This window comes from Phycodurus eques, chromosome 11 (assembly GCF_024500275.1).
Source record: "Phycodurus eques isolate BA_2022a chromosome 11, UOR_Pequ_1.1, whole genome shotgun sequence".
Classification (NCBI taxonomy): Eukaryota; Metazoa; Chordata; class Actinopteri; order Syngnathiformes; family Syngnathidae; genus Phycodurus; species Phycodurus eques.
The window spans coordinates 21,229,894-21,248,350 of record NC_084535.1 but is presented as its reverse complement, the minus strand read 5'-3'; the positions used below and the strand labels follow the sequence as shown (position 1 = coordinate 21,248,350).

The window sequence follows — 18,457 nt, the reverse complement described above, 5'->3', positions numbered from 1 at the left end:
GAAAACAACTACGCATAAATCCATTACAATGACCCCGCGTCTCAACTCCCGCTAATTAATACAGACATTACCAGGAGTCCCTGAAGGCACCACACCGTGTCCGGCAAAGTTAGCTAGCATTAGCAATGCCGTTAGCCGCCGATAGGACGTCTCAGCATCAGCATCAGCATCACCATCACAGACTCTCAACGACAGAATACGCGTCGATATATTTTCCAGTATAAGGCAACAGGAAACCATCTGTTTGACAGCAGTTAAGTATGTAGCTGATTAATTGTGAGTCTGCTATTTTCCGTCTGGGTGGATTTGGCAAAGAAGATGGCCACTTGCTTGCAGGAACATACAGTAGAGGGGCTCGGCCTGCGTTAGCATCATCTCTCCAGCACCACTGTGACGAGAAACAAGCATGTCTACATATCCTTGTCTTTATTAAATGCCATTGTTGTCGCAGACAAGACAAATGCAACGCTGGGAATGTGATAAACCGTGATATCTTTCTATACTTAATAATTCAAACTTTAACCCCCAGTTATCTGCATTAGTAAGGGGGAAGCATCCAAGTCTCCGAAGTCGGGGATTGGATGTGCGTTGTTACATATACGTTAACATTCTTAATAATGAAATTGTTTGCCAGTGCAATCAGACAAAATCATTTAATATTTTGAACATTTTAGCAAATCAAACTTATCTCTCCACGTGCCGCCATAATGAGTAACATTTAAAATACAGTGCTGGAGAAGGCCTACGAGTTCAACTAATAACGAGGAGGTAGTTTAATTCCTAAACAGTATACCTGTATTAATTCATGTAAGCCAATATAAAATTATGCACAGTTTTGAAAAAAGAAAATGTATTAAATATATTGAAATCTTCTTTTGCATACCCACTATAGCGAGCCCACGTACCACACTTAGCGAATCACTGGTGTGCACCTTGTGTGTGTGTTTTTTGTTTTTTTGTTTTTTGGAGGCAGAAATGAGTCGCTGCTCTTTGGACAACAACAACTTTCCGTACGACAACAATGTCCTGGTTCTGGACATGGTGCTGGGTTCCCTCTGGGGACTGTCCCAGCCAATAGACTGGGACAGTGTGGCCAAGCTTGTTCCAAGCTTCACTCCCAAGGAGGTAAATACTGTACACAAATGTGTCCGTCTGTGATCTGCTATCTGGTTTATAATACAGAACTGCTTACTGGATATTACAGTGCGCACTTCGATTTGAGGAGTTGAAAACGTCTGGAGGTCTTCCTCATGCGGACGACCATTGTAATGCAGGCACAATAGGAGCGCCCTCAGATGGGATGTCCACCATACTGGACACTGGTCAAGCAGCGGGGACAGGAAGTAATCACAGTGCCTGTAAAGTTACAGATGAAGTTCCTAAAATGCCTTCTGCTTCTGGACCTCTCTACTTTGTTGCCTTGTTGTCCGTGTCATCTTAAAGAGTTAGGGATCAATTTCCGTACTATATATTTAATGTTGAAACTGATGAACGTTATTGTTTTTGTTGTTGTTGTTGCAAATATTCATTTTGAATTTGATGCCTGCCACGCATTCAAAAAAAAAAAAGCTGGGACAGGGGCAACAAAGGAGTGGCAAAGTTGAGGAATGCTAAAAAAAACCAAAAACATCCTGTTTTACACAACATCCCAACTTTAAATGATGCTTGTTGTTGTTGCAAATAGTCACTCATTTTGAATTTGATGCCTGAATTGCATTGATTTGCAAACCATTGTATTCTGTTTTTAATTTAGGTTTTACGCAACGTCCCAGCATCATTGGAATTGGGAGTTTGTACACATCCAGCTCCAACGAGCGTTCATTTCCGTTTGTAACCACGATGTAGTTGCCAGTCTTCTGGTCTTCTGGTTTTTCTTCTATAAAAGTGCTTTGAAAATCCCAAATCTACTGCTACTCTCTTCTTTGTATTTTGTGTCCATGCAGGCCGCAAATCAACACTCTCAGGAAGTGTTTGTGCACTGGAGAAGAAGGACAAAAGAGTCTTGACTGAGGATGGTGACAAACCTCAAAAACTAAGAGAGTACGTTTACAACTTCCCGGTTTGCACACTGCTGACCAAACCACAGCACACGCTTGTCTTCTGTATCTTAGTGTAACATACAATGATGCCAAATTGTCCCCGCACAGCCCCAACATGGTTATCCACGTGTGCGATGAGACCAAGAACCTGAAGCAGGACTTCGCATGTCCCAGAGATCTTCTAATCAAAGAGATGCGCTACTTTGCAGAGTATTTGTCTGTGGGCTCGCAGAGATGGGAAGAAGTGGACATCTCGGTTCACTGCGATGTTCAGATCTTCGACTGGCTCATGAACTACGTCCGGAGGAACTCATCCAAGGATAAACCTCGGCTCGGTATGGTCCTCTTACATTTACAGTGAACACATTCCACGTGGGAGTACCTAAGCTGTCCCTTGCACATGTGAACTGGCTGGACTTATTGTTGTGTTTGGTGGGTCATTGGCTGCGTGTTGTGTGTTGTCGGTTGGTCATATGGTGTTTGTTGGTTACAGAGCCCAGCAATGTGATCTCAATCCTCATCTCCTCCGAGTTCTTGAAGATGGACACGTTAGTAAGTGTGTTGATGTACGACACTGGGTTATTGCTGTTGATTTTAGGGCATCTTGTTTTATTCAGCTAATTATTAACGCTTTTAGAAAAGTCTCGCTCTGAATGTTTGGAAGTCCTCTTTCCATGCCGGTGGAGTATTCAACAGAGTAATGGAGTGGTTACCCTAGCGGAGGATTTTGTTCTTCTTTAGACCACAAAGCAGTTCAGAATCACCCTCAGTTTCTCTCATTTGGCCTCAATTGCTTTAATACATGATTATCCATCCAACAATCCCACACAATCAACATCATTTTTCATGAACGGTTAATAGATTTTTATGCACATCACTGTTCCAGCTATTTGTAGTCTTTTACATGTAATGAATATATGGTAATAATTTGTCAGAGAAAGCAAAAGTTCCTATTGTTGCTTAGATGTAAAACGTTTGCCATCTAGGTATCCAGTATACAGTTTACACTTGCTAAAAGTGAATTTTGAAGTGAATTTGTTGAATGGGTATCTGGAAATGACACGAGAAAGTAGAAAAAGACAATATAGATATCAAAGGAATATGTGTATCCCTATTCATGCCCCCAATAAATGCATCCTTCTGTACTATTTGAAAGGATCCTGGTCATTTCTAATCTTGTGCATTCAATCAACAGTCCATGTTTTTTGTGGATTTTCTCTCGGTATTCCAGCTTCTTTCCACATTCCAAAGACATGCGTGTTTGATTAATTGAAGACCCTATATTGTTCGTAGGTGTGAATGTGAGTGTCAAATTGTGAATAGTTGTTTGTCTATATGTGCCCTGCGATTGGCTGGCGACCAGTTCGTCTCTTGCCCATAGTCAACTCACTCTCGGCCTTAATGAGGAAAAGTGGTATTAAAAAAAATAAATAAAAATGGATGGCAAAACAACACATAACCTACATACATTGGCCACAATCTTGTGTCATTTCCAGCCAGCAGTTACCCTTTCAACTTTATTGAAATCCCTGAAACTGAAAATCGGGTCATGATACAAATACCTTTGGGATTGTACTACGTAGTTCAATGTAGGGAACAATTTCCCGAGAACCATCACGCGTCTGTATCTGCACAGGTGGACGAGTGTGTCCAGTACTGTCACAAACACATGAGCGCCATCGTGGCCACACCCTGCAACATGAACTGCATCAACAGCAACTTGGTGTCGCGGATCGCCGAGCTCTTCAACCATAACGAGGCAGACGACGTCAGAGACAAAAAAGATAAATTCAAGAGGTGAGAAGTTCTGTGGATGGATGACTTCACTTTTTTTCCCCCCACTCCTGTCTCAAAGTGTCTTGTGAGTGACTTGTGATGTCATCCTTCTACAGTACAGGTCATGCCAGGGATGATGTCACACGTGCATACGTTACAAAAATGTATACCTTATACATGTTCCACTCACTGACATGTAGTTGATGTGGTCAGACACGATCGTGACTAAAAGAGTGACTCTGTAGCATAATTCAGACAGGACCAAGTCTGATGAAATCAAAGTTAGTACATTTAATCAGTCTCTTGTGCCCATAACTAACTCCCCTCAATAAACATGGACAATTGTAAGACGGAATGTTTGTCATCTTGCTTCACAACATAAAAACATGAAGGCATGTAAAAATTGAAAGATAAAACTCATGTAAATGTTAGCCAAGCATCACCCAAAAGTATGCACAGCAATGTGGTATAACATTAAAGAAAACAAATCGGATTTCAAATCAATTATTTCAGAAAGTTGTGCTTATTCTGTAAAACAACATTACATGTACGCGCTAAAGCGAGCACTTGTGATTAAAGTGTAAACAATTAGCCAGGTAGCAGCCCGGACAAATGTAGGAACTATTATCCACTCCTACCTCACCCCTAAAAAAATATTGGCAATATTAATGCCAGCCGAACTTGATGAGTCCTAACCCCTCCATTTAAAATCACAAACACTTTCCCCCCTAGTAGCTGACATTGTTGTTATGACATTGTTGTTATGCTTGTCATTATTGTGAATATTTTCCATCTACTTTTATTACCTTGATTCTGAGTCACAAAGAAGCTGCAATGTATCCCACCTGTCTGAGGACAAGACAATATTGTCCACCCCGGTCGGATCCCCTTTCAGTCACTGAGCTGCCACTAAAATGGAATAACAACTCTCTCCTATTCTCTCCCCCCTTTCACTGTGCAAAGCAAATTGTTCCAAAAGAAGATTGAGCTTCTCTTCGACCCAAACTACCAGAACCGAGATTCTCCAAGAAATGCCGCAACTCTCTACAGGTAAAGAGAGAAACATTTTCATTTTTATACATCCAGTGCTGTGGAAGTAAAAGAGTTTTTGTGTGTGTTGTGGAGTTGGAATCTGGGATAAACTTATTGCTGCAACAATAAGTGGTGTTTTTATGTGGGGGGGGGGGGGGGTCGGGTTCTGACTACAAGGCTACATATGGTGCCTAACAAATGTATTCGACCGCCGAGCATAAAGAGAGTGGCCAGCATCACGAGGTGCTTTAATGTTTTACCATTTTGAACATGAATGAGGAATGTCAAACTGAATTCACAAATTTGACACAGCTCGCTGGGCTTCTGTGAGAAGTCAGAAATTAATCAAGCGTCAACATATTTTTCTGTTTAGGAATGCAAGTGCTGTATATAACTATAATGTCACATGTGAATCAAGAAACACTGTTTTCAGGTTGTTTTTTTTTCAGCGATATTTAACGCAAAACAGTAAATGTAAAAATTCAGCTTGCTGAGTCATCTCCCGGCGCATACAGTATACTTGTCATGGTTAATGCAAGCATTGGCATTGCTCTGGAAGTTATTAAATATAACAGCCACCCTGCACGAAAGAAATGCTGTAATCACAATTCAGCATCGTGTGTAATCTAATGAAATAACGGCAGGACCTTTATTGTTGTCAATGTTTTTCAAGTATTTAAACTGGCTTTAAATTTGATCCTTGTCACTCAGTAACATTTGCTGTCTTCCACAATCAGGTGCGGTCTGTGCTTGAAGATGCTGACTGAAGACACACAGAGGAAGATTTCGTGTGTGGCAGGCAAAATCAATATTGACTCTCATGGGGAGATTGTCTATACACACTCAAGGTATGACAGAACATCTTTTTTGACTCAACGGGACTCCACCTCACATGGATGCCACTCGTGAATTCCGGACGCATCATCACATGATCTTTGTGTGGGTTTGTGCAGGCAGAAGAACTGGGATGCCAATGAATATGTTAGCAGTCTACACGAGGAGCTCAAATCATGGGCCCTGGTTTACTGGAAAATCTGGGGAACCATCAACTGTCTTACCTGCTCCCGTTGCCAACAGGTTTGCATATGCAAGAAGAAAGAATATCAAATGTTTTTTGTTTTTTGTTTTTTTTTGTTCTAGTGTTTGTGTTGTGTGTAGGAGTTTGTATGCGCAGAGCTGACCCATTGCCGGTACCACCCAGAAAGCGTCATGTACCCCAGCTCGGGGGTGGGCAAAAGCTGGAATGGGACGGGACTCTACCCCTGCTGCAACCAGACGGTACTGCGCTTTGACCCAACTGGTATGCCCAAGGTACAGTATATGGAATAAGGGACACAGACACAATTGCATTTCAAGAGGAACATATGACTGCCACTATGCTCAGATGCCTTCATGTGATTTTCGTGCCGTGCACGAGATCGTGTAAATGCGTGCGGATTAACGTGTACATTCAGGGTTGTAGAATGCGAGACCATATCGTGAATGTGCCGAATGAGGACGACTGTGACGAGGCCGCCTCGGCTCACACCAGAGTCCTCAATGACCTCCTGCTGCACAGAGACGCCGTGTGTGTGTCTGACTCGCCACGTGCCGTTCGGTAAGTGTTTTGTAACCTTAAGTCAGTGGAATCTTTGTGATTGAACGCAATTGGTTCCGGGATGCTGCTCAAACTGACATTTTTTTTTTTTTTACTTCGAAGTCAGCATCAGACTGTCTGACTGTGTCTGTCTGTCTGCCAGAGATGAAGAGTGCGCAACCAATGTGGAGAAGGACTGCGATGTCCTCTTAGAACCAACACTGCTCAGACCTCCAAGAGGAGAATTGAGCACAGTAAGTCTTTCTCTTTGTTTTCTTCGCTTTTTCTCTTCTTTTTTTTTTTTTTTTTTCCCATTTCTGACATGGAGTACTTTCTCTTTCAACCAGTTTTCTCTTTTGAAAAACTGGAGTCTGCGACTGGTAGGACTGCTCCTTTTTACGTCTGTACAAAATTATAGTAACCAATCAATAAACTGCAGATTAGATTAGTTTTTATTCATCTTGAATTTAATCACAGAGGTATTGATTTAACAATGTTTATTATTGTGGATATAGTTTGCAGTGGTGTAGAACTGCACTGCATCATAATGACAGGTGTGTATAATATTTGGACTCTCTCATGTACAGTAAATATGTATAGTTCTAAACCACTGCAAATGACCACAATAAAACTAACAATTACAGTGTGAAAAAACAAAAACTTCGCATTATTCTATTTGTAAAGGAATCGTTTATTAAAGAAAATTATTATTAGTACAAGTGGTCCTAATGTAGAGGGTGCCTTGGGTATGTGTGACTTTTTTTTTTTAAATGATGGACTGGTTTATTATTCTCACATCATGATCAAGCTTCACCTTCAAGAAAAATAGGAAAATAAGTCAACAAAACACGAGTTCTGTTCAAAGATCAGCCGTGAATTCAACCCTGCCTGCCTGTTTCTCATGCTGTCTGTCGGTGAATCATGAAAATATGCACTAAAAATAAAAAAAAAACCTTACAATATGAACTGGTCCTTCCAGAGGCGGCAGTCGCTCCTGTCAGAGGATGAGGAGTACACCACGGGGTCGGAGGTCACCGAGGATGAGGTGGGAGATGAGGAGGAGTTGTCCAAGATGCAAGGTGATGTTGCTGCCTTTTGACAAACCACATTATTGTGTGTGGGGCCCATCATGGAGATCTGTTCACCCTGGGACTCACATGTTCCGATGGTCCTTAATCCCAAACCACTTTTATAGATGGAAAATTTGCACATTTGATTTCGTTAAATAGCTTTAGAAAACATGAACATGAATGCTCTTACGTCGAATCACATATTCAAACTCCCATCCAAAACACATTTGAAAGAAAACTTATTTTATTCTTAAGAAATATAATAAATACTATTGTAAGCAGCGGCACGGTGCACGACTGGTTAGAGCGTCTGCCTCGCAGTTCTGAGGACCGGGGTTCAAATCCCGGCCGCACCTGTGTGGAGTTTGCATGTTCTCCCCGTGCCCGCGTGGGGTTTCGCCGGGCACTCCGGTTTCCCCAAAAAATGCATGGTAGGTTAACTGAATAGTCTAAATTGCCCGTAGGTGTGAATGTGAGTGCGATTGGTTGTTTGTTTATATGTGCCCTGCGATTGGCTAGCGACCAGTTGAGGGTCACGGGAGGCTCCAGCACTCCCGTGACCATTGTGAGGAGAAGCGGCTCAGAAAATGGATGGCTGGATGGATTATTGTAAGCCATTCCAACATTATGCAGTTTTAACACTAACACTGTACTGAAATATAAAAGGGGAAAAAAAACTGTACTTAAATAATTATTACATTCAATTAAATTAATAGGTATGGAAACTTTGCACCGAAATAAATCTTTAAAAACAAAAGAATTCTTACAAATTGTATTGAACTATATTAAAGTCCAAAGTTAAATACAACTGAACTGTACTCTGGCACTGATTCTTTCATGTACCTCTAGAGGTGCCCGCATGCCACTCGTGGTACGAGTACCACACTTTGAGAATCACTGCTCTAAACTGATCACCAGCCAATCGCAGGGCATGTAGAGACAAACAAGCATTCACACTCACATTCATACCTTCGGACAATTTACAGGCTTTAGTGAACCTAACATGGATGTTTTATGGCTGGCACGGGGAGATTAAATTGTCCATCTGGGCAAATATCTTTGTCTACTGTATATGTGCCCGACAATCACTTGATCTTGACTTTTCTGTTGCTGGGATTAATGGCACAGACATGCTCTTTTGACGGCGAAATGGATTTAATGCAATAGCAATGCCTAAACTAGAGCTGACGTTAACTAGTAGGCTAGCTATTATGTTTTGCTAAATTACTCGATGACAAGCCCAACCAAACATTTCATATGCACAACCCCAATTCCAATGAAGTTGGGACGTTGTGTTAAAGATAAAAAAAAACATGAAAAGTCAGTCAGTTCATTGAGTCAGTTCATTTAGATTATTTTTTTAAGGAAATTGGGGGCAAAAAACTAAACCTTTGGGGTACACAGTATCTGGTGGTGCAACCCAGATAAAGTTCATTTCAGGTCAGCGGTGCCACCCGGAATTATGCCGGGGTCCATTGTTTACAAACATTATGAAATGTCCTATCCATAGTTCAATAATTCATTTGAGTGATGTGTATATTACACCACAAATGAAATCGAGCAAACTTGTTATCGTCTTAATTTGACTCTCCTAGTCCAATGTACATCAGCCGTGCTGTTGCCAGACGACCTCGATTTTGAGGCTGTGTTTCCATGGTAACACTCAGACGAGCTGGAGGCAGCACTTTGTTAGAGCACGTTGACCCGACGAGCTGATGATGTAGCAGAGCTACTGCCGCGTGAAGAAGCCGCAGCCTGAAGGCTAAACATGGCTGCTGGAAGTTTGTTGTTCTGTTACCCAAGTCTTCGGTGAATTACGAGTTGGTGTGCGAGTCATGTTCTCTTCCTCACCGTTAACATCGTCTTCGCGCCGGTAGAGAGGGACTGTTGGCAGGCCAAATTAGTTTTAATTCGAACTTTACACACGCACACTTTTTCCCCATGACTCCTAACACGTAAAAAGCTTCTCAAACTTACAATGAAGTAGACCTCTTTTGAATTATTAATAAAAACAGATGGCGCCTTTCCCAAAACAAACCAAATCCACACTACAGTGGAACCTCAAAATTGGAACAATCTGTTTCACAATGTGTGGGAATCTCAGCGTTGTCCTTTCTTACTGTATAGTCTCAAAAATGGAAACTATATCTCTTACAGGATAAAATCGCCGCCGTCATAACATCTACAATGTGATGTAAGGGGTGTGGAACTCATTTTTGTCACGGGCCACATCGTCATTACGGTTTCCCTCAGAGGGCTGTGTTAAATATTTCATTGCCTCATTATATTATTACCTTTACACACTAAGTAGTTTTGAAATCAGAAGTCAAGGATAATAGTTGAACTATTGTTCAAATTACTGTAAAAAGGGGGTTTGTAACAAACAAACAAAAATCCAAAATGCTTTTGCAACATTTATTATTATTATTAAATATGGCAATTTGAAATTTTAGTATAGGGTTAGCAAATGCAAAATAGTAGTAATTAAAACAAACAAACATATTGGTTGTGCTTGACAGGAGAGTCTCTTCACATCACATAAAGACTAAACAAAGCTAATTTTGTGATTCTTACAGAATTAGAGTTGAGCTGCTTTACTACAACCTTGGAGATATTTGCGGGGGATGCATTTTCTATAGATGCCACAAGATGGCAGCAAAGCAATATTTTCTTTCTAAATTCAAATCCTCATCTCACTTAAACATAGTTCCTTCACACAAAGATGTCGCAAGATGGCACCAAAGTAATGCATTTATTGCTTCGGCTGGAGCACAAAAATTGCAAATAGGTGAGTTTTCAAGCGAATAACGAGGATATGTTTAAAAATATATATATATATATATATATATATATATATATATATATATCAGCTCATAGGTGAGTTTGCTAATGCCAAATGGTGAATATGCAGGGGTTCATTGTATACTGAAATTAAAATGTGAGAAGCGTTTTACAGAGAGAGGAATGACACCCACTGATCCCGATGAAAGACTGTGAAATGTGCATATTTGTGACAATAATTAATGGCCAGTTTTCCGGGAGAAAATAAATTCTCCCCAGTGTTGTGAAGTGAAATTGTAGTATTTTATGGTGCTCTACAAATGTGTATGCCTGTACCTGACTTGAAGGGCTGACTCTTCATGTGTGGCGTTGGAGTTTATTATCAGTGACACATAAGTGAAGCGCACGTGTACTAAGAAACTATTTATAGCACCTACTTATCTGTTCATTTTCTTTCAAAGTGGGCTACACATATAACAATGTTGAATGTTCTCTTTTTTATCATTCAACTTCATATTGAGCACAGCACAGTGGTCAATACATAAGGGAAATCCCTAATTTTGTTTTGTCTCTTATTTTGTACAACTTTGATATTTAATCTGGCTTTATTCGTCCCCTTCTTAAAGGTCTGCTTTGAAATGCATTTTGCACATGTAATTTAGTCTTTATGTTGAAAAGTCTGTTTTTGAAAAATAAATGTGTTTGTCTATACAGTATGAGCCCTGTGATTGACTGGCGACTGGTGTATCAGTGATTCGCTGTCCCGAAAGAGGACAAATGAAAATGAATGGATGGACTTACTGTATATTTATTATGTAGATTTTACACTTCACATTTCTTTCCTTGACCAGCAGATAGAGACAGATTCCACTGTAAATACCTCCTCATGTTCTTGTGCGTGTCAGCAGCTGCCAAGAAGGCCAAGAGGAACAGCAGAGTCCTTAAAAAACAAATTTCCTCGCCAAACCTCCAGCGAAAGGTCAAACCAGATAAAGTGAGTCACAGTTTGGATACACAATATGAACTTAACTTATGACATGCGTAATGGTATTATTTATTCTGACAACAGTACCTGTGATTTGCAAATATACATTTCTTTCTACAGTCACAGTCCAGAGACAACACTCCTTTCATGTGAGTTCATCTATGGAAACAATAACTTACTACTATTAAAGTTGTTGTTATTACATTGTCCATGCCCAGGCAACACAAATCACTTATATACTTGACTCAACTATTTTAGAACAGGGGCTTTAACTCCACAAGATGCTTTTGTTGAATAACGGAGTGATCATTTGTTATTTGCGGGCTGTAGAGTGAGTGTCCAGAAAAGTAAGTGGGACAGTACTCGTTCCATGCGGTACAACCAGGATGCTCAGAGAGAAGAAGGTAAATTCTCTGGAGATGTTTAAACAGCTCTCATCACTTGCGTTTGCACACGTTTACATTACAGCACATCATTTTCTTTCCTAACAGACCAGCGTCGCATGGCCGAGATCATCGACTACCTCACGAAGATGCGCTTTGGAGACCAGGAACAAAACAGATCCAAGGACACAAAGGAGGTGTGTGTTGAATAGTGTGTCGCAATACATGCAAGATATGAGTTTATTGATTTATTGTGTGTGTGTGTGCGTATGTGGGCCCATGTGTACTGTTGCAGCCAGTAGGAGGAATCTACTCCAGACTAGAGGCACAATTCAAGAGTTCAACTCAAAGCAGACACACCTTCGACAAGACACCAAGGTGGGGTTATTGATAGTAGACCCCCGTTGAGGTGAAACCGGGTAAGGTACAACTTAATTCAAACAAGAAGCTGAACGACGATATTCAGCAAAAGTGTTTGATGCATGACTCAACCAATTCATTTCCAAGACAGTCCACTTCTGTGCCTTTCTGTGACTCCTCCAGCCTCTCTTCCCTCTGAGAATGTCCTGTTTGAAGCCTTGCAATGGCGAGGTACTGTTGATGACTGTTAACGTCTTGGTCTCGTGATATCGTGTTAACAGGATGATGAAGAGGACTGCTAAAGTAGCCATTTTTATTGAACCAGGAAATGTATTGGTTGATTCATAGATCAAATTAGTTGTGAATTTTGCCATTCAGCTCCTTGTTAAAGTTGAGTTGTGCAAAAAGTACTGTCAAGTACTTGCCTAGTACATGAACCTTAAGCTGGATACAGGATAAATGCTCAAACAGCTTTCCATAGAACTTCATTGTGGAAAGTCCAATACCCTGTAAATGTATTGAAGATGGAATGGGAGCTGTGAGTCTTTTGAAGATACAAACACTTAATTCAATTAATCGATTAACTGTTTTGTTTCTCTGTGTCCCCTTGTAGACCTAAAATACGCTATGCTCAGATCCGGCCAAATGTAGAGAAGTGACGGCTGAGGTTGTATAGTAATCCAATAATGTGCTCCAGGCATGTCTACTTGCTCCGTGGCCATTCATCAACCCCCCACCCGCCTTTCACCCCGAGCAGCCGTCGATCGAGCGGTCTCTTCTGCTAAACTGAGGTGACCGTGTAGGGATCAGCATGCGCTGCAGTTTGTTTGTGCAGCTGCGTTCAGTCCTTGAAAAACAAGGAGCTCCCTGGACCTGGGTCAGCTTATGGGAAGCGCCGCTCTGACTGTTTGCACTTCTCAAGTGTTTCTGGAGGATTTATTTTGGGGCCACAGGCAAGTGGGAGCAGGGGAGGGGCTTCAAAAAGGACAATGTGAGAGCGTATCATAGTAGCTCACATAGCGTATGATACTAAGAAAACATGTTTCCGGTCTGACCTGTGCTCCATGACAGCTACAGAGTAGCGAGCATGAAGCAAGAATGTGCACGTGTGTTTGGTGAGCTCTGTGATCCCCCCATCTTCATCACCATCACTTAACTTTGCCACCTTGCAGTTACCACAATCCTTGTTTAATGAAGGGGGGGGGGGTAAATATGGTGTTTTGACTCACTATCAAGTTGACAAATCTTGACAATTCGCTATACTACACTGCTTTAAACAGAAATAAAACATAGCAACAGAACACTCCTGTTTTTGTTTTTTTTAATATTCCATGCATCCAACCCCAGTAATGTACAGTGCTTTAAAAAAAAAAAAAAAAAGTATTGAACCCTTCTCAATTTGTTTGCAGTTTCCCATTTGTTTAATATCATCCCCCCCAAAAGTTTTAAATATACAAAGATAACCCAAGTACATATGAAATGCTGTTTGGAATTTTATTTTTTTGGGGTTGGGGGGTGGAACTGTTCAAAGCTACCTGGGCCTATGTTAAAAAGTAATGGACGACTTGTGATTGATGGAACCGTGAAATCTGTTCTTCACCGGAAAATGTTCACCCATCAGTTTGAGTGACCTCAAGCCGAAGGACAACATTCCGAAGTACACCAGCAAGTCAACTTCTGAATGGCTTTTAAAAGAAGTTTTGAAGTGGACTAGTAAGAGTTAAATCCGATTTAAATCACCTTAAAAAAGACTGGTAATGTTTGAAAACCCTAGTTTGATGAGCCTAAACATTAAGGTGGGGAAACTACACAAAGAAATAAGTATTTGAGGTGGCCAATACTTTTTTCACAGCATTGTACTTTTACATGTTGTGAACACAAAAAGCGAAGACACTTGTAAAACTCTACATTTTTTAATCAGTTCAAAAAAATTCACAACAAATGTAACACCTTGAGAAGGGATATTTGCTATTAGAGACTGGGTACTTATTAGGAATTTATACATTCTTTAGCCTAATTGTTTATTTGGACAGAACTCTGAACAGGTACAAATGAAAAATGGAAAAATACAAAAAAAAAAAAAAAAAAAATGTAAACCCAATTTATCATTTGTCATTTTGCTCTATCGGTAGTGTCTTGAAGCACTACTGCATGGTAAACAATCTAAATGAGTACAATTGAACACGTTGAAAGCAGTCAACCAAGAACCCATAAATACCTTTGCCACTTCTTTAAAACGTCCCATTCGTGGAGGCTCACAAATGAGCAACAATCCTCTTAGAGGAAAACAAAAGCCTGATGTCGACTACGCGACAGAACCCACACACACACACACACACACACACGCCAAAGAAACCATAGAATAAGAGGGGGGGCGGGGGGAAATGTTCCCATGGTATTAAAGATGCTATACAAGTGGGATGATATGCACATAGTTGTGTTCCTTAGAAAAGTGTTTTAAACAACTTTAGGATGGTGCCGCACAACTCACGATGAAAAGATGCTGACATCTTTCAAGCCTTCATTCATTAGCCGTTCCATTCATTCTCCCACCGAGCGGTGTATGTGCCTCTAAAAGACCTTCCAACTCTACAAGCCTTGATGCAGCTCAAGAACAAAAACCTCTCTCATTCTATATAAATATATATATTTATCACGTATATATATATTTATACATCAACAAATATATGGGGAAGAAGGAGCGAGGGAAGTGGAAGAAACCACAAAAACAAGATGGTTGACTTGTTCATGCAGTTCAGTGGAGGGCTGGACCGAAAAACGCAAGCTGTGGAAAGAGATTAGAGGGAAAAAGTCTCCATATAAAATGTAGATAATGCAAAAAGGGCCACGGTTCATTTACATGTTATTGGCGTTGTTTGCACAACCAGCATCCACTCCGCCAAGGGGGTCGGAATCTCCCATCATCACGCTGAAGTGCCCCCTCTTGACTTTTTGATGTCTTGCTGTGGTTAGTTGAGTTAGTTGGACAGTTCGACCGAGGCGGGTGAGTGAGCGGGCGGGGCTCAGTCACACATCTCCTCGGGGATCTCGTGTGGGTTGAGGATGCCTGGAACCGACATTTGGATTTTGTGCTTCTCCTCCTGAGCCTGACGAAGCGACGCTTCCCTCTCCTCCAGGAACAGGTCTGTCGTGTCCTCACCGGCGAACTCCTGCGGAGCGTCACACCAGTTGGTTACACCTCGGACTCTCAACTCTTTTTGCTTTTAACTCATGTGACAGTTATTTGTCGATTGTTAGTCTTGCTTGTTAGTCTTGTTCATTTCTTAGCAGGAAACCTAAAAAGCATGATTTCCGAGAAACCCAATTCTGAGCAAGAACCCTTTACATTTGTGTACCAATACAAATTCAAACATGTATAAGGGAAATTTATTTTCTCTCGACTGATGTTTATTAATTTTATAGTATTAGAAGTTGAGAGGCAAATACTATAGAAATACCTTGAGCACAGTGAACCCCCGCTATTCACAGGGGATTGGGACAGAGCCCTGGTGCCAATAGCAAAAATCCACCAGTAATTCACAACCACTCAAGGGTTTATTAGTGGTGTCAATGTCCTTTTTCTATTAGACAAAGCTATGGCCTGACTAAATGAAGCTATTTGGCACCAAGATGCCAAAACACTTTCTATGAGACACTGCTTTGGCATGAGCCTCCCAAAAATAAGTGAATTTTCCAGCAAATGGAGGATAGGTTCCACAAATAAATATACAAATTCTCAATCATGAGCAAAAACTGAGCCAGCTTGAGTCTTTCTTCATCTGACATTGCAAACATGTATATGTAAGGGTTCACAATGTAATCATACTAATACTTCAACTAATAATAAAGGCATTCCAATTGTTATTTGTCATTGTGTTGTGCAGATACAACGAAATTTAGGTCAAACTCCAAGTTTTGTGTTAGAGAATTTAAAAAAATAGAATGGTAAAAATATTGTATAAAAGCTAAAGTCTAAATTATGCAAAGTGGAACAGTAGAAATAAATAAGCAAGCGTGGGGTTTTCTTCCGGGTACCCTCTTCCTCCCGCATTAAAACAAAAATATCAAGAATTAAAAATAAAAAAGCATGTTAGATTAGTTGAAGACTAAATTGTCGATGGGTATGAATTAGGCTTTACACGACCAGGATTTCTTTTTTTTTTAAATAAAAAAAACGAATACCGATCACCGATCCAATCACAAGATGGAGCAATGTGTCTATTTACATGGCTTGTTCATTTACTGTATATACTTGTGTACTGTATACTGTATTCATCCATCCATTTTCTCTACAGCTTATCCTCACAAGGGTTTGTGGGCGTGCTGGAGCAAATTTTCTAATTTTTCTCTAGCATTAAAGACAAAAGTTAAAACACCAATGACCTCTAGGGGGCATTCAAGGATTGGCCACTGACACAAGTTTAGGTCAAATCAACTTTACAACATGACATAAATAACGGGTGCTAATTTACTGTAATTAAATTACTTTAATAAATACGGTTAATGACATGCTTACTCTAACTTTCTCACTGTTCCAGCTATATGGACGGGTGTTGTCCAGAGTTTGAGTCCGTTTGACCCCCCCCCCCCAGGCTGCGTTGCTTGAACGCTGCATGCTCCTCGCGTACATTCTTCAGGTGGTCGATCAAATTTGTTATGTTGAAGCATTTAGATGAAGTACTTCAGTTGGGCACAGTCTACAAATAACTTGCATGTTTGTCTGAGACACCGCAAAATAGTCTCACACCGACGACGTGTTTTTTCACCGACAAGATTGAAAAAAACTTTATTGGCCATCAGATAGTTACAGTACTGCGCTACAAGACACGTGACAAGGCTAAAAATAAACTAGCATTTGGATTCATACGCGACGAAGAAGCGGAGTTAAATGTCTTGTGCGGAGCCGATCGATGACGTCGTTGATCGGATCGGCGACTTATGACATGAAAGCCCATCAGCATAAAATGCTAAATATCGGCCGATACCGATAACACTAATCAGATCGGCGTAAAGTCTAATATTCATGTGAATAGTTGGTGTATACGTAAATGTGCCCTGGGGATTGACTGGCCTACAGTCCAATAACAACAACAAATCAGCTACGGGAAGTTTTATGGCAGAATCGTGAGTGGCAGTCTCACCTTAATCTGGACGAGGAAGTCCCTAAGGTGCTCCTTGAAGGCAGGAATGTCCTGGTTGAGGCTGAACAGTCCGGTTACAAACACCTTCACCTGAGCACTGCACACAGCGGCGACATTAGATGGGAGAAGCAGAGCAGAAGGTGGGCTGTGATCTGTGTGGACTTACTCCTGCAGATGAGGGAAGGCCGTCTTAAGCAGGTTGGCCACGTACTCCTGAATGAACACCTGGTTGTTGGCAGGAGAGGCGGGGTTCAGTGCAGTGGTGATCTTGCCCTCCTCCACCAGATTGAACATGTAGGCCAGGATGGAAGCGTGCATGGTCAGACCTGAAGGAGACAGACCAAAAAAAAAATAAAAAAGTCACTCAAAGCTAGGGATGACATGCTATGACAATTTCATATCACTATTATCATGACTAAATTGATCACATTTACTAAAAGTTATGTAAACAGAAAAACACACTGAAAGCAATACAACATTTGATTCTGAATCCCAAAAATATATGTACTTTCTGACATTCAAAATTGTAAACGGCAACAACTCAAGGGGATTTGTACACGCAAGATGCCAAACAATTTTATTTAAAACGACAGTGATACATTTAATAGTGGTGGGACTATTATGAAAAAATAATTATATTTGGTAAAACTTTTTCAAACAATTCTATGATTTTTTTTTTTTAATTCTTCACAAGGCGACTTCATACACAAACAGATTAGTGGCATTTTTATTTTATGTACAGTTATATGAATATATTATTTCGAGCTGCATTTCAACTGACAATATTTACAAACCTCCAACTTAATGTCAATCTGAGTATTTTATTCAGTTAGTCATTCCTGTGCTCTGTTACTGCGACTCAAGGGCTGAAGACAGGGATAGCTGCACTTCATGGCTGAGCCACTGTTATCCCTCCACTGAAGGAATGAGTGAACACTGACTCTGGTTGTGGTTTTCTCCGTGGATCTACCTTTTTTTCTTTGTTCATATTAGGGATGCACAATAACTATTCCCCCCCCCCCTACCGATAACAGATAACTTGCTGCTTCTCCAAATACATACCGACAATTTCCAGACTAACGACCCACAAACTGATGGAAAGCTGTTGCAGGAACCCCAACTTATACAACCCCAATTCCAATGAAGTTGGGACATTGTTAAAAATAAATAAAAACAGAATACAATGATTTGCAAATCATGTTCAACCTATATTTAATGGTGTACACGACAAAGACAAGATATTTAATGTTCAAACTGATAAACTTTGTTTTTAGCAAATAATCATTAACTTAGAATTTTATGGCTGCACAGGGT

General features: G+C 40.6%; 2 protein-coding genes across 9 annotated transcripts in view; one reads left to right on the top strand and one right to left on the bottom strand.

The window, feature by feature from the left end:
* The first annotated feature begins 117 nt into the window (after nucleotides 1-117).
* Nucleotides 118-13,449, top strand: sanbr (SANT and BTB domain regulator of CSR). 6 transcript variants are annotated; one of them, XM_061690621.1, is made up of 21 exons: nucleotides 118-253; nucleotides 974-1,125; nucleotides 1,205-1,358; nucleotides 1,944-2,040; nucleotides 2,148-2,374; nucleotides 2,533-2,591; nucleotides 3,676-3,836; nucleotides 4,779-4,865; nucleotides 5,585-5,695; nucleotides 5,801-5,924; nucleotides 6,006-6,158; nucleotides 6,302-6,444; nucleotides 6,587-6,677; nucleotides 6,771-6,803; nucleotides 7,403-7,502; nucleotides 11,180-11,268; nucleotides 11,380-11,408; nucleotides 11,590-11,663; nucleotides 11,751-11,839; nucleotides 11,938-12,020; nucleotides 12,616-13,449. In XM_061690621.1, the coding sequence occupies exons 2-21, from the start codon at nucleotides 976-978 to the stop codon at nucleotides 12,659-12,661; spliced, it is 2,100 nt and encodes a 699-aa protein (XP_061546605.1). In that variant the 5' UTR covers nucleotides 118-253; nucleotides 974-975; the 3' UTR covers nucleotides 12,662-13,449. The 6 variants fall into 6 exon arrangements, with proteins under 6 accessions (XP_061546605.1, XP_061546604.1, XP_061546601.1 ...); XM_061690620.1 differs by having other exon boundaries at nucleotides 118-258; XM_061690617.1 differs by having other exon boundaries at nucleotides 118-1,125; nucleotides 1,205-1,343.
* Nucleotides 13,450-13,896: 447 nt separating this feature from the next.
* The window catches only part of xpo1b (exportin 1 (CRM1 homolog, yeast) b), a 35,850-nt gene continuing 31,289 nt past the window's right edge, over nucleotides 13,897-18,457 (bottom strand). For all 3 annotated transcript variants that reach the window (XM_061689431.1, XM_061689433.1, XM_061689432.1), the window contains exons 23-25: nucleotides 17,310-17,469; nucleotides 17,144-17,240; nucleotides 13,897-15,172 (exon numbers count right to left, since the gene is read on the bottom strand). In XM_061689431.1, the coding sequence (XP_061545415.1) occupies nucleotides 15,026-15,172; nucleotides 17,144-17,240; nucleotides 17,310-17,469 (404 nt within the window). In that variant the 3' untranslated portion in view covers nucleotides 13,897-15,025. The remainder of the gene's footprint in view (nucleotides 15,173-17,143; nucleotides 17,241-17,309; nucleotides 17,470-18,457) is intronic.